The sequence below is a fragment of the Peromyscus californicus genome, unplaced genomic scaffold (assembly GCF_007827085.1).
Source record: "Peromyscus californicus insignis strain IS unplaced genomic scaffold, ASM782708v3 Scaffold_1__1_contigs__length_55948999, whole genome shotgun sequence".
In the NCBI taxonomy this organism is placed as follows: domain Eukaryota; kingdom Metazoa; phylum Chordata; class Mammalia; order Rodentia; family Cricetidae; genus Peromyscus; species Peromyscus californicus.
Window position 1 is genome coordinate 7,483,550 of NW_026294492.1, and position 12,117 is coordinate 7,495,666.

General features: G+C 39.8%; 1 protein-coding gene across 3 annotated transcripts in view; it reads right to left on the reverse strand.

Annotated features, from left to right (window-relative positions):
• Rock2 (Rho associated coiled-coil containing protein kinase 2) overlaps positions 1-12,117 on the reverse strand; it is a 103,004-nt gene that overhangs the window by 24,969 nt on the left and 65,918 nt on the right. For 2 of the 3 annotated variants that reach the window (XM_052745849.1, XM_052745847.1), the window contains 10 exons: positions 11,441-11,600; positions 10,091-10,151; positions 9,361-9,372; positions 7,243-7,322; positions 7,071-7,119; positions 5,723-5,858; positions 5,542-5,633; positions 5,094-5,340; positions 4,246-4,352; positions 1,071-1,230 (listed from right to left, as the gene is read on the reverse strand). In XM_052745849.1, the coding sequence (XP_052601809.1) occupies positions 1,071-1,230; positions 4,246-4,352; positions 5,094-5,340; positions 5,542-5,633; positions 5,723-5,858; positions 7,071-7,119; positions 7,243-7,322; positions 9,361-9,372; positions 10,091-10,151; positions 11,441-11,600 (1,104 nt within the window). The remainder of the gene's footprint in view (positions 1-1,070; positions 1,231-4,245; positions 4,353-5,093; positions 5,341-5,541; positions 5,634-5,722; positions 5,859-7,070; positions 7,120-7,242; positions 7,323-9,360; positions 9,373-10,090; positions 10,152-11,440; positions 11,601-12,117) is intronic. The other variant, XM_052745848.1, reaches the window with a different exon arrangement.

A 12,117-nucleotide genomic window follows, 5' to 3' on the forward strand; every position in this document is an offset into this window, starting at 1 on the left:
TGGGGTCACCACAACCTGAGGGACTGTATTAAAGGGTCACAGCATCAGGAAGTTTGAGAACTACTGCTCTAGCTGGACTAACTATTATGCAAGTTTGGGTCTTACATAACTATTAATACTTTTGTAACACAGCTAGGGAAATCTCAAAGTACAGTAAATATTATGTCAAAGGATGTATTTCCCAAATATCAGTACAGAGCACCACATTATACACCTTATGCCATCGATGCCACTGATGGATGGGAAATAATTTTGTATTCGGGCTTTAGTTTCTTAGAAACTGTTGTAATGATACAAAGGTTTTTAAAATATATCAAGTTTCCCTGGTACTTTTTTTCCTTTTAGCTCTCAATACTTGGCAATATAAATACATATTTTATTTTGTAAAAGCAAAGACTGACTCTAGAATCAACTCTTGGACAATGTTGCTAGGAGCACACCTCACAATGCATACCTTTCATGGAGAGTGTTGCTGACAGCACACCTCACAGTGCATACCTTTCATGGAGAGTGTTGCTGGGAGCACACCTCACAGTGCATACCTTTCATGGTGAGTGTTACTGGGAGCACACCTCACAGTGCATACCTTTCAAGGACAGTGTTGCTGGGATCACACCTCACAATGCATACCTTTTATGGAGAGTGTTACTGGGAGCACACCTCACAATGCATACCTTTCATGGTGAGTGTTGCTGGGAGCACACCTCACAATGCATACCTTTCATGGTGAGTGTTGCTGGGAGCACACCTCACAGTGCATACCTTTCATGGAGAATATTACTGGGAGCACACCTTACAATGCATACCTTTCATGGACAGTGTGACTGACAGCACACCTCACAGTGCATACCTTTCATGGAGAGTATTACTGGGAGCACACCTCACAGTGAATACCTTTCATGGTGAGTGTTACTGGGAGCACACCTCACAGTGCATACCTTTCAAGGACAGTGTTGCTGGGAGCACACCTCACAATGCATACCTTTCATGGACAGTGTTACTGGGAGCACACCTCACAGTGCATACCTTTCATGGACAGTGTTACTGGGAGCACACCTCACAATGCATACCTTTCATGGCTTCTGATTTAGCTTCTTCAATGGATTCATAGATCTTGTTTTTATCCGCTAGACGTGCTTTTGTGGTCTTGTGTTCAGCTTCTTCTTGCTCTAAACTCTGCTGTATCACTTTCAGTTGATAGGTCATATCTATTTCCATGTTGCTCTTTTCCTATGAAACATCATCAATGGTGATTATTAACAGAATTTCAAAAACTTTTAAAATGACTTTTAAAGCAGTCTCAGTAAGAATGTTCAGTATCTTCCTTCCCTTCTTCATCTAAGTTTCTTGGGACATAATGACTGGCCTCTGCCACTCATCCACTGTTCTGAGACTGGAACTGAGCCTGTCTGAAGTGACTAGAGTGCCATTCTCACCATACAATACTACTGGGCTCTGCTGGTCTGTTTCTCTACCTGCAGCCCTGACACTGCCCACTGATGACAGTGTATACCCTGGCTCTCCCGAACCAGCTCTCACATTTCCTGTGACTCTGAAGGTTCCCCAGCTGCCTCTCAAATGCTAGTTTTATTTTTTTACAATTATCTATTTTATTTTAAATGTGTGTGTGCATGCTTTGCTTCTGTATATGTATGTTTACCACACGTGTGCCTGGTGCCCATGTAAGTCAGAAGAAGGTGACAGATCCCCTAGAATTGGAATTACAGATAGTTATGAGCCACCTTGTGAGTGCTGGGAACCAAACTTGGGTCCTCTGCAAAAAGAACAAGTGCTCTTAACTGCTGAACCATCTCTCCAGCTGCAGGACTCTGGTATTCTTTAGATACAAGGTCTCTCTTCCTAAAGCACTATTTTTCAAACTTCAAAGATGTTATCTAGGAGCCACGCATGGTGGTCAGACCTTTAATCCCAGCACTCGGGAGATTAAGGCAGGCAGATCTTTCAAGTTTGAAGCCAGCCTGGTCTACATAGTGAGACTCTGTCTCAAACAAACAAAAGAAGCTATGTTTGCTGGTTGCGGGTGGTGGCACACACCTTTGATCCCAGCACTCAGGAGGGAGAGGCAGGTGGATCTCTGTGAGTTTGAGACCAGCCTGGTCTACAGAGTGAGTTCCAAACAGTTCCAGGTTTCTCAGTTACACAGAGAAACCCTGTCTCAGAATAATAAAAAACAAAAGCACAGACATGTTCTAAGTTTGAAAGTCTTGAATAATAGAAGTCAGTCTACTTTCTACATATGCCCCGGGATTTGCAACACAGAGTATATGGCCAACACAATCTGAAGTATGCTGTGGGATGTTCTGTATGGCAAATGTGTTGCTGATTAGTCAATAAATAAAACACTGATTGGCCATTGGCTAGGCAGGAAGTGTAGGCGGGACAAGGAGGAGAATAAAGCTGGGAAGTGGAAGGCTGAGTCAGAGAGACACTGCCAGCCGCCATGATGACAAGCCGCATGTGAAGATGCCGGTAAGCCACAAGCCATGTGGCAAGGTATAGATTAATGGAAATGGATTAATTTAAGCTGTAAGAACAGTTAGCAAGAAGTCTGCCACGGCCATACAGTTTGCAACCAATATAAGTCTCTGTGTTTACTTGGTCGGGTCTGATGGCTGTGGGACTGGCAGGTGAGAGAGATTTGTCCTGACTGTGGGCCAGGCAGGAAATCTCTAGCTACAGAAGTATATACTATCTTACCCTTAAAGGATGAGCTTGATGACTGACAGTCATGATGACATGACTCCAGAAATACCGACTAACCAAGCAAACCATACCGTAAGTTACTTTACCCTATCCTATCTATCCTACAGCTAGAGTCTGCCTCTTTACCTGCCCAGCTCTGACACAGCATGTCAGGGCTCATTTTCTACACCCGAAAGGCATACTACGTCCAAACAGCTAGCATTTTGTTTGCATACAAAGCATTAGAATTATCTAGGGTTCTCAACCTTCCTAATGCTGTGACCCTTTAGTACAGTTCCTCATGATGTGGTGACCCCCAACCATACAATTATTTTCACTGCTACTTCCTAACTGTAATTTTGCCACTCTTATGAATCATAATGTAAATATCTGTGTTTCAGATGGTCTTAGGTATGTGAAAATGTCATCTGACCTCCCAAATGGGTTGTAACAAACAGATTGAGAACCACTGACTTAGGGGCTTTATTACTACTTTTATTTATTTATTTGGAGCCTGGGACTCACCAGGTAGCCTTGAGCTCAAAGAGATCCACCTGCCTCTGTTTCCCCAGGGCTGGTATCAAAGGTTTGTATCATCATGACCAGCTTATTATCACTTTTAAAATTATCTATCAAACTGTGATATAATTAAAAGCAACACTGCATCTTAATCTTTCCTAAAGAAAACATTAAATACTCAGATCAATGAATAAACAAATGAAAATAAAATATTAACTAGAAATAATCTCTGGCTCCATAGTATTTTTTTTTTTCCCAAGAATCTCTGAAGTCAGAAGTCATATATTTCCCCTTGGGCTTTTCAGAACAGGGTTTCTCTGTTTAACAGTCCTGGCTGACCTGAAACTCGCTTCGTAGACCAGGCTGGCCTTAACTCAAGAGATCTACCTGCCCCTGCCTCCCATGTGCTGGAATTAAAGGTGTGTGCCACCACTGTCCAGCACAAGTCATATTTTAATTTTGTTATTATATTAATTTTAATATATCCCAGTCAAAATTTGAATGTTCCTACATTGTATGAGATTCTCAAAGATTAAAATATTTATCTTAAAAAGTCTGAATTTCCGGGGCTGGAGAGATAGCTCAGGAGTTAAGAGCATTGGCTGCTCTTTAGAGGACCTGAGTTCAATTCCCAGCACCCACAGAGTAGCTCACAACCACGTATAAGAGGATCTGATGCCCTCTTCTGGCATGTAGGTATACATGCAGAACACTTATGCATAAAATATAATAGATAAAAAATTTTAAAAAGTCTGAATTTCCTGTGGGTCTCTAAAAGAATCATCATTATATACACTGAGTCCCTTCCTTCATATAATCTGGCATACCAAGGGCTGCCTGTATGGTATTAAAGCTACAGTCCTTGCTCACACAGTCACGTCCAAATAGAAAAGTGCATGCATATGTGACAATACTCTACCTACCACCTAGTGACTAATGACTCATGACTCCTCATTTTGGTCCTTTTCCTTAGTAAAATCACACTGTCCTTGTCTCACACAAAGGGCAGTGTGCCATGGTTACCTTCTCCAAGTCAGTGAGCTTCTCCTGCAGCTGTCTCTTCTCCAGCTCTACCTTTGCCAGTAAGACTTTCCCAGTCTTCAAGTCTTCTTCCAGCCCAGATAGTCTACCTGAGGATTGAAACATTGTTTAAAACAACATACTCTGCATGCATTCAATTAAGAATTATCTACCTCAAATTTTGGAGTCGTTATTTGTGAGCAAGAGTTTTATAACTTGTCAGAAGAGTACTTTAAAAGTTAATTTAGCTAGAACTCAATTGACCACCTAAACCTAATAAGTAAATACTGTTTGAAAGTCTATCTTTTATTCACAAATTCTTTATCAATGTACTTGTAATGTTGTAGTTTTATTTTGTGATTTTTATTTTAATGATGTGTATGTGTGTTTGTGTCTGAGGATGGGTTTGTGCATATGAGTGCAGTGTCCAAAGAGGCCAGAAGAGGGCACTGGAATCCCTGAAGCGGGAGTTGGAGCTAGTTGTGAGCCTCCTGGTAGAAGTGCTAAGAACTGAACTTCAAGCAATATGTACTCTCAAAGAGCTAAGCGGTCTCTCTAGGCCCAGGCTCTAACTTTACTAACAGAATACTATGTTAAAAAATGAAACAAACTGGGAGTAATGGCCCACGTCTTTAACCCCAGGTAGAGGCATGCAGATCTCTGAGTTCAAGGGCAGCCTGGTCTACATAACAAGTTCTAGGACATCTGGGTCTACACAGAGAAATTCTGTCTTGAAAAACAAACAATAAGACAAACAAACAAACAAAAAAACCCAGGTTACTGTAAAGCATTATTGTTATTTCAAAATCATGAATTATCAAAAATCAAATCAAATGCAACCATTTTTATACCTTGTAAATCATGAATTATCTCTGATCCATGAGTCCGGTCCCTCCTTTCAGATTCTAGAGCTGATTGAAGATTGATAAATTCCTTTTCAAGCTTTAACTTGGCAGTCTCAAGTAGGCAGTTCTTATCTTGTAGATCTCTATTGTTAGATTCCAGCTGCTGAATCTGTTTGGAACTTTCTGCCTGTGTTTTTCTTAACCGTGCTGCAGTATCAGACTCTGTTCGCAGCAAAGCATTAGCTTCATCCAGCTGTTACCCAAGCAAGCAGATAACCACAGATGTAACAGGATGAATAACACAGTACATCAATCTATTATCTTGTTACAAAGTACTTAAATAAAAAACTCAAGGTATCATCCCCTTGAGTATTAGAACCAAGGGCTTAGCAACACTGCAATCAGCAGGAACAGGCATGGATAAACTCAGCACTTTACACACAGATCAACCTACTTGTTTCTGGAGCTGATTGACCTTCTCAGTGGATATCTGAGAGCTCTGGTTCCTCTTCTTCAAATCTTCAAGTTGATCTTTTAAGCTGTTAACTACGAAACAAAGCATTTTAGCAGTAGGCTTCAATACAACACACACATTCAAAGTTTTTCTTAAACGTGTATTGTTTTCTATCACAAACCATCATTTTCTAGATTCCGTTTCTTGTCAGCTTCATGATCAGCTTTCCGTTGATACTCTGCATTTTTGTGCTGAAGAAGGGCCTTTTCTCTTTCCAACTGTCTCAGTGCTGATTCCACATTTTTCCTAAAAGTAATCTGAAATAACAATTAACATTATCAAAAGGAAATCGGCAGAGAAATCAGATCCAAACCCATAAGTAATCTCAAACACATTAAAAAGAGACCTAAAAAGCTATTGTTTTGTTAAAATGATAATGCTCCCCATGTCTGCAAAGCAGCACACTACAATGAAATAATCAAGACCTGTGTACTGGCTGGTTTTGTGTCAACTCGACACAAGCTAGAGTCATCAGAGGAAGGAGCCTGAGTTGAGGAAACACCTCAGTGTGCTCCAGCTGTAAGGCATTTTCTCAAGTATTGATCAATGGGGGAGAGCTTAGTCCACTGTGGGTGGAGCCATCCTAGGCTGCTGGTTCTGGGTTCTGTAAGAAAGTGGGCTGAGCAAGCCAGGAGGAACAAGCCAGTAACCAGCACCCCTCCATGGCTGGCCTCTGCATCAGCTCCTGCTTCCGGAACTACTCTGAGTTCCTGTCCTGACTTCCTTCAGTGATGAGCAGCAATGCTGAAGAGTAACCCTTTCTTCCGCAACTTGCTTTCTGGTAGTGATGTTTTCATCACAGCAATAGAAACCCTAAGATAACCCTGAATATTTAATTTATTATACTATTAGCAGTCAAGCTCTCTGAAACTTTCTACAACTAATGAACCATCACTATTTAATCCCATGGACCTAAAATGTTACTAATATCAACACTTTTTTTTTTTTTTTTTTTTCAAGACAGGGTTTCTCTGTGTAGCTTTGTGCCTTTCCTGGAACTCACTTGGTAGCCCAGGCTGGCCTCGAACTCACAGAGATCCACCTGCCTCTGCCTCCCGAGTGCTGGGATTAAAGGCGTGCGCCACCACCGCCCGGCTAATATCAACACTTTTTAAAAATGAATTACATCCTGTTTTTAAAGCATACCAGCCATTTTAATAGTCATATAAAAGCAAGTTTCTTAAATTAATTAATTTAGTATACAAAGTAATAGTTTCATTATGACAATTACATACATATATACTATCATACTTTTTTAAAAAAATTTGAAATGCCTACACAGGATTAACTCAAATTGGCAAGGCAAGCCTAGGTAATAGAAGTCACCCTGAAGTGATTTCCATCTTATTCATTATGACACAGGTAGGCTTTACTAATCTGTATTGCATGGCACTCTAAGAACTCTGTAGCTAAGAGGTATCAAAGATTTCTAGTCACAGAAATGTTAATAAAGCATAGGAAATGTTTACCTCTTCTTCTAGCTCCTTTGCCGTTTTCTCTAGGCGAGTGTTGATAGATCTAAGGGTTGTAGAAAGACACAGTACATGAAGTAACTCTAGTTTACAGCACAAGCACAGTCTGTCCACGAGAAAGCAAGCACGTATGTAAAGCTCCAATGGAAATGCACTGCCCGGCACATACTTGCACTTCTGCTCCAGCTCCTCCTTGGCCTGCAGCTCACTGCTCAGGTGTTCTTCTAGTGCAGATATCTTTTTCTGAATCTGCCAAAAAATTATAGGAAATTATCAGTTTGGGTCACAGAGATGAGCGAGCAGCATAAGACAACAATGGTCCCTATTTGGCCTTCCCTTACAGACCCTCTGTTGGAGTACAGGATTGGCACTGCTCATGGGGCTGACTTAGAGGGAAAGGGCCCTCGCCTCCTGCTCTCTCCTACAGCACACATACAGGCGTGAACACATTTACGAGAATAAATAAACTCTTCTGTCATCCTACACAGTGAGAGGAACACCACTATGAAGAAGGATTTAATCAATCTTGAGTAAATGATAGCTAATTCTACTTCAAATCCTCTTGTTTTTATTAGTTGTTTTAAAGCAAGTTAAAATGATAAAAAAAAAACTAAATAGCACATTTGAAATAATCCTTTAAAATATTTACTATTATTATCTTTTTACATATATGCGTGCGCCTACATGAATTTAAGTGTACCACATCTGTGCAAGAGCTCTTGGGAGGCCAGAAGAGGGCATCGCATCCCTTCCAACTGAAGCCACCATGTGGGTGCTGGGAATGGAACAAAGGTCCTCTATAAGAGCAATAAGCACTCTTAACTAACGAGTCATCTTCTAGCTCCAAAGAGTTTTTTTCTTCATTTTTGTGAGACAGGATCTCACTGTATAGCCCTGAGTAGCCTGGAACTGCTATGCAGCCAACCTGGCCTTCAACTCACAGATCCACCTGCTTCTGCTTCTGAGTGATAGAATTAAAGGTATGTCCATCCATGTCTTCCTTCTGTTTTTTGTTTTGTTTACAGGACTTAACTTTTTGAGATCCTATGGTGCCTTGGGTGCAATATCAGGCACTTTATAAGTGTTGTCTCATTAACAGGAACAAAATACATACGACAATGTCTCCCCAAGTGTGGTGGCACATGTCTTTAAACTACTTAGGAGGCAAAGGAAGGAGCACTTCTGAGAGTTCAAGGCTAGCCTACTCTACATACTGAGTTCCAGGCCTCAAAATAACAACAACAATGGTAGTGGTATTATATCCACTTGATTAACTGAAATTTAAAAAAGGTGAATACTCAGGCCAAGGCAGAAATGATACGCCTAAGCCAAGGTTCTAATGAGTATGTTCCCTGGAGGTTTCTCAAATATTCCATTCATCTTAAAAACAACAACAAACAATCAAGCAACTCCTCTATTGTACCCAAACAAGTGCAGGCTAAGAGCTGGGGAGCTGGCTCAGCCAGTAAGGTGCTTATTGCACAAGCATGAGGATCTGAGTCTGGATCTCTACCATACACATCAAAGTCAAGGCATGTTAGTCCCAGCACTGGAGAGGTTGAGGCAGGCACAGGCCAACCTGGTCTAGAGGGTGAGCTCCAGGTCAGCCAAGGCTACAAAGTGAGACTCATTTCCAAAACAAAACAATAACAAAATCAAGTCATGGAGGCTTGAGTCTCTAACTCCGGTACTGAAGGAGGAGGAGTTTGGGAAACTGTGACGGGACAGGCAGGTCTCTGGGGTTTGCTGGCCAGTCTGGCTTAATCTCTGAGCTCGAGGAAAGCTGAGACCCTCTTATAAACAAACAAACAAACAAACAAACAAACAAATAAATAGAAATAAAAAGTGTGGAGACTATTGAGGAAGAAACTGACTACTGGCCTCCACACAAGTGTATACATATAAACACATCCAATCATGTTCACACACACTAAGCATGTAAGTAAAGTCAACTATCTTTATCCTCTTCAGTACATATACACCAAACCACTTTCCAAACAACTTTTTTTTTTTTTTTTAAAGAAAATACAGCTAATGATTGAGTCAAGATAAGTACTTTTGGCTGCTGTAATACTCTAAACATACTATTACATGTCCTTGATAAATAAAAACAAAAAATTATATAACTCATTTTAAACAAAGATTTGTAAGAAAAATAATAAAAGGGTACTTGGTAGAAAAAAGGATGGGAAGCCTCTTGGGTAGATGCAGTACTCCAAATGGGAAGCAGACTATGACTAGAGTAAAACATGTATTTTTCTCCTTTTCAGAGTATTGGACAACGTACCTCCTGACTTTCCTATTCAGAAAAAAAAAAGAGAGAAAGAAAACATTCAGTGCTTGTTATATTTTATAAAAGTCCTACAATGTATATCATTCCAAAATTATCCCACAGGCTTTTCTACCTTTCATTAAGTTTGAAGAAAAAATAGCATTGTAACTTGTATTTGTATGATTTAGTTTTGTATCCAGTTACACATTAATAAACAGGAAGTCAGAATCTGAATCACTCCCTTACCTCTATACCCCACTGTATGTATGTATACTCTTTCACAGTACTAAGAGCATAACATCTTCTAACTGTATTAGAGCTATTTATAAATCTATCACTCTTGCTACTGAATGAAGCTGAAAGCAGATTCACATTAATGAATTACTTCAAAGTTGTGCTGCATACAGCACTTTACAAAGAATGGTATCTCATGATTCATAACAGAATAGCAAGTGAACTTTAAAAAATCAGTGGTATGATGGGGCTAGAGAGATGGTCTACTAGAGTACTAGCTACTCTGCAGAGGATCTGAATTCAGAACCCACTTGTTAGAACTCTAACTCCAATCTTAGGGGCTCCAACCCCCTCTTCTGGTCTCCACTAACATTGTATACATGTAGTGAACAGACATAAACAGGCAAAACACTCATATACAAAAAACAGAAATAAATGTTTTTAAAAAAATCAGTGGTATGAGTATTTGAACCTAACTTAAGTAAATAGGACAGTAAAAATGAACACATACTTCACTTTTCCTTGTTTGTATTGCATCATTTTCTCTACAAGATGGAGAGTCACTTAATAACCTGGAAAGACAGAAGACAAGGTTTTTTGCATTCCACCTGAATCCATTTTGTCTTCTACAGTCAGATCTCACTTGAACATTCTAGGTGAAGCACTTATTCCACTTCTGGGCAGTCACGCCTCTCTACTCTGTATGACTTTGTTAGGACTAGAGGCACAACACGGACCTCTTCACCCCACTTGCATTTCTACAATGATTATATTCTATCTCTTCTTTTAGAAAGCAACATCTCTTCTTTTTTGCAAAGATAACAGAAGTGCTTCATGTTGTAACTTACACATCATCTTTTAAAAAACAACTTGTCACACTCATTTATTGTGTGTGTTCATGTACACAAATGCCAGGAAACGCACTGGGAGGTCAGAGGACAGTTTGTGGGAGTCGGTTCTCTCTCCACCGAGGGGTGTCGTCAGGCTTGGCAGCACGTCTCGCCTACTGAGCCCTCATCGTTCAGTTGTGTCCTTCCCACCACCTCTAAACATGGCTAAGTCTCTGGTATCCCGGACACTCTTTTTTTAAAACATGTCTTCTTTAATTCTGTGTGTAAGTGTTTTGCCTGAATGTTTGTCTGTGTACCACACGTGTGCCTGGTGCCCACAGAGGCCAGAGGAGGGCATTGGATCCCCTGGAACTGTAATTACAGATGGTGGTGAGCTGCCCTGTGGATACTCAGAATCAAACCCAGGTCCTCTGGAAGAGCAGTCAGTGCTCTTAACTACTGAGCCATCCCTCCAGTCCAACACCCTTATTTTGTTCAGAACTTTAAAAAGTTTTAAAACATTACCAGGAAGGTGACCGACTCATCTTCCCTGGCCTGAGCTTTTCCTAGCTTTGTTATTTCATCCTAGGAAACACCTCGAACTTGAGCAAACTGTGACAGCTGTCACTCTCCTCATTACATGTGGGGGTATCAAGAAGTCTTTCAAACACTTTTAACATTTGATTCCAGTTTTCAGTGACTCCTCCTTGCTTACCAGTCAAAAATTCCTCAGCAGAACATCCACTGGGATAATGTTTTTAAAGGTAAATATCACATTCTACCTTTCTTTACAATTCTGTGATTCTCATATCCTTCATGAGAAAATAAACTCCATCAAAATCAAGTATTTGTTCTTACTGCATATCTTCAAAAGAATATAGGATAGTGCCTTTCAATCATTTATAAATGAATAAAATGTAACATTCAAACATCAAATGATGAAATAAAGTTAAAAATAGTTTAGACAGTCCATTAGGCAAAAGCCTGACAGCTAGGCTATGATAATAAATTTTAATAAATAAATCACATACAAATTTTCTCTAAAGTAGGTAAATCCTATAAAAGGCAGCTGATTTCCCACAAAAGCTTTAGGGATGGGGAAGGTCTCTACATCTCCTTTGTCGTCCTCAATGTCATCAAAGTTGCTGCTGTCTATGTCACTGCTGAGCTCAGGCACCACTGGAGCTGCCGCTGGGGGGAAAGAAAATATTATTTCACTCACAGCCAAAAGGGAAGATCAACTAATTTTTTATAATAGATATTTTATACAAAAATCTAGCAATATATCTTCCATCTGACATTTCATAGAAGTAACACACTGTAAGTAATTTATTACTCTATTAGATCAGCTGTAAATATAGTCTAATACATCAAACAAGGAAAGTCTATTATATTATTCTAGGAGCTAAAAATTACAAGTAGCAATAACATAAATATACTGTAGAGGATCCTCAGTTTCCATGAATTTACCAACATAAGTACTCAAGTTAAAGGATACACCCATGACTGAGATCCACAAAACTGCCAAATTAGGAAATGTTATAGTGTTTATTACAAAAAGAACTGGGAAATGTCGCTTAAAAAAAAGCACACTAGTTTACTAGAAGAGTGAGGAACTATTTAGTTACAAATTTTGCCACAGAAAAAGATGATCTCTCAATTTAAAACTGAGTTATCACACACTCTATCAAACATGTGCTATTTCAGA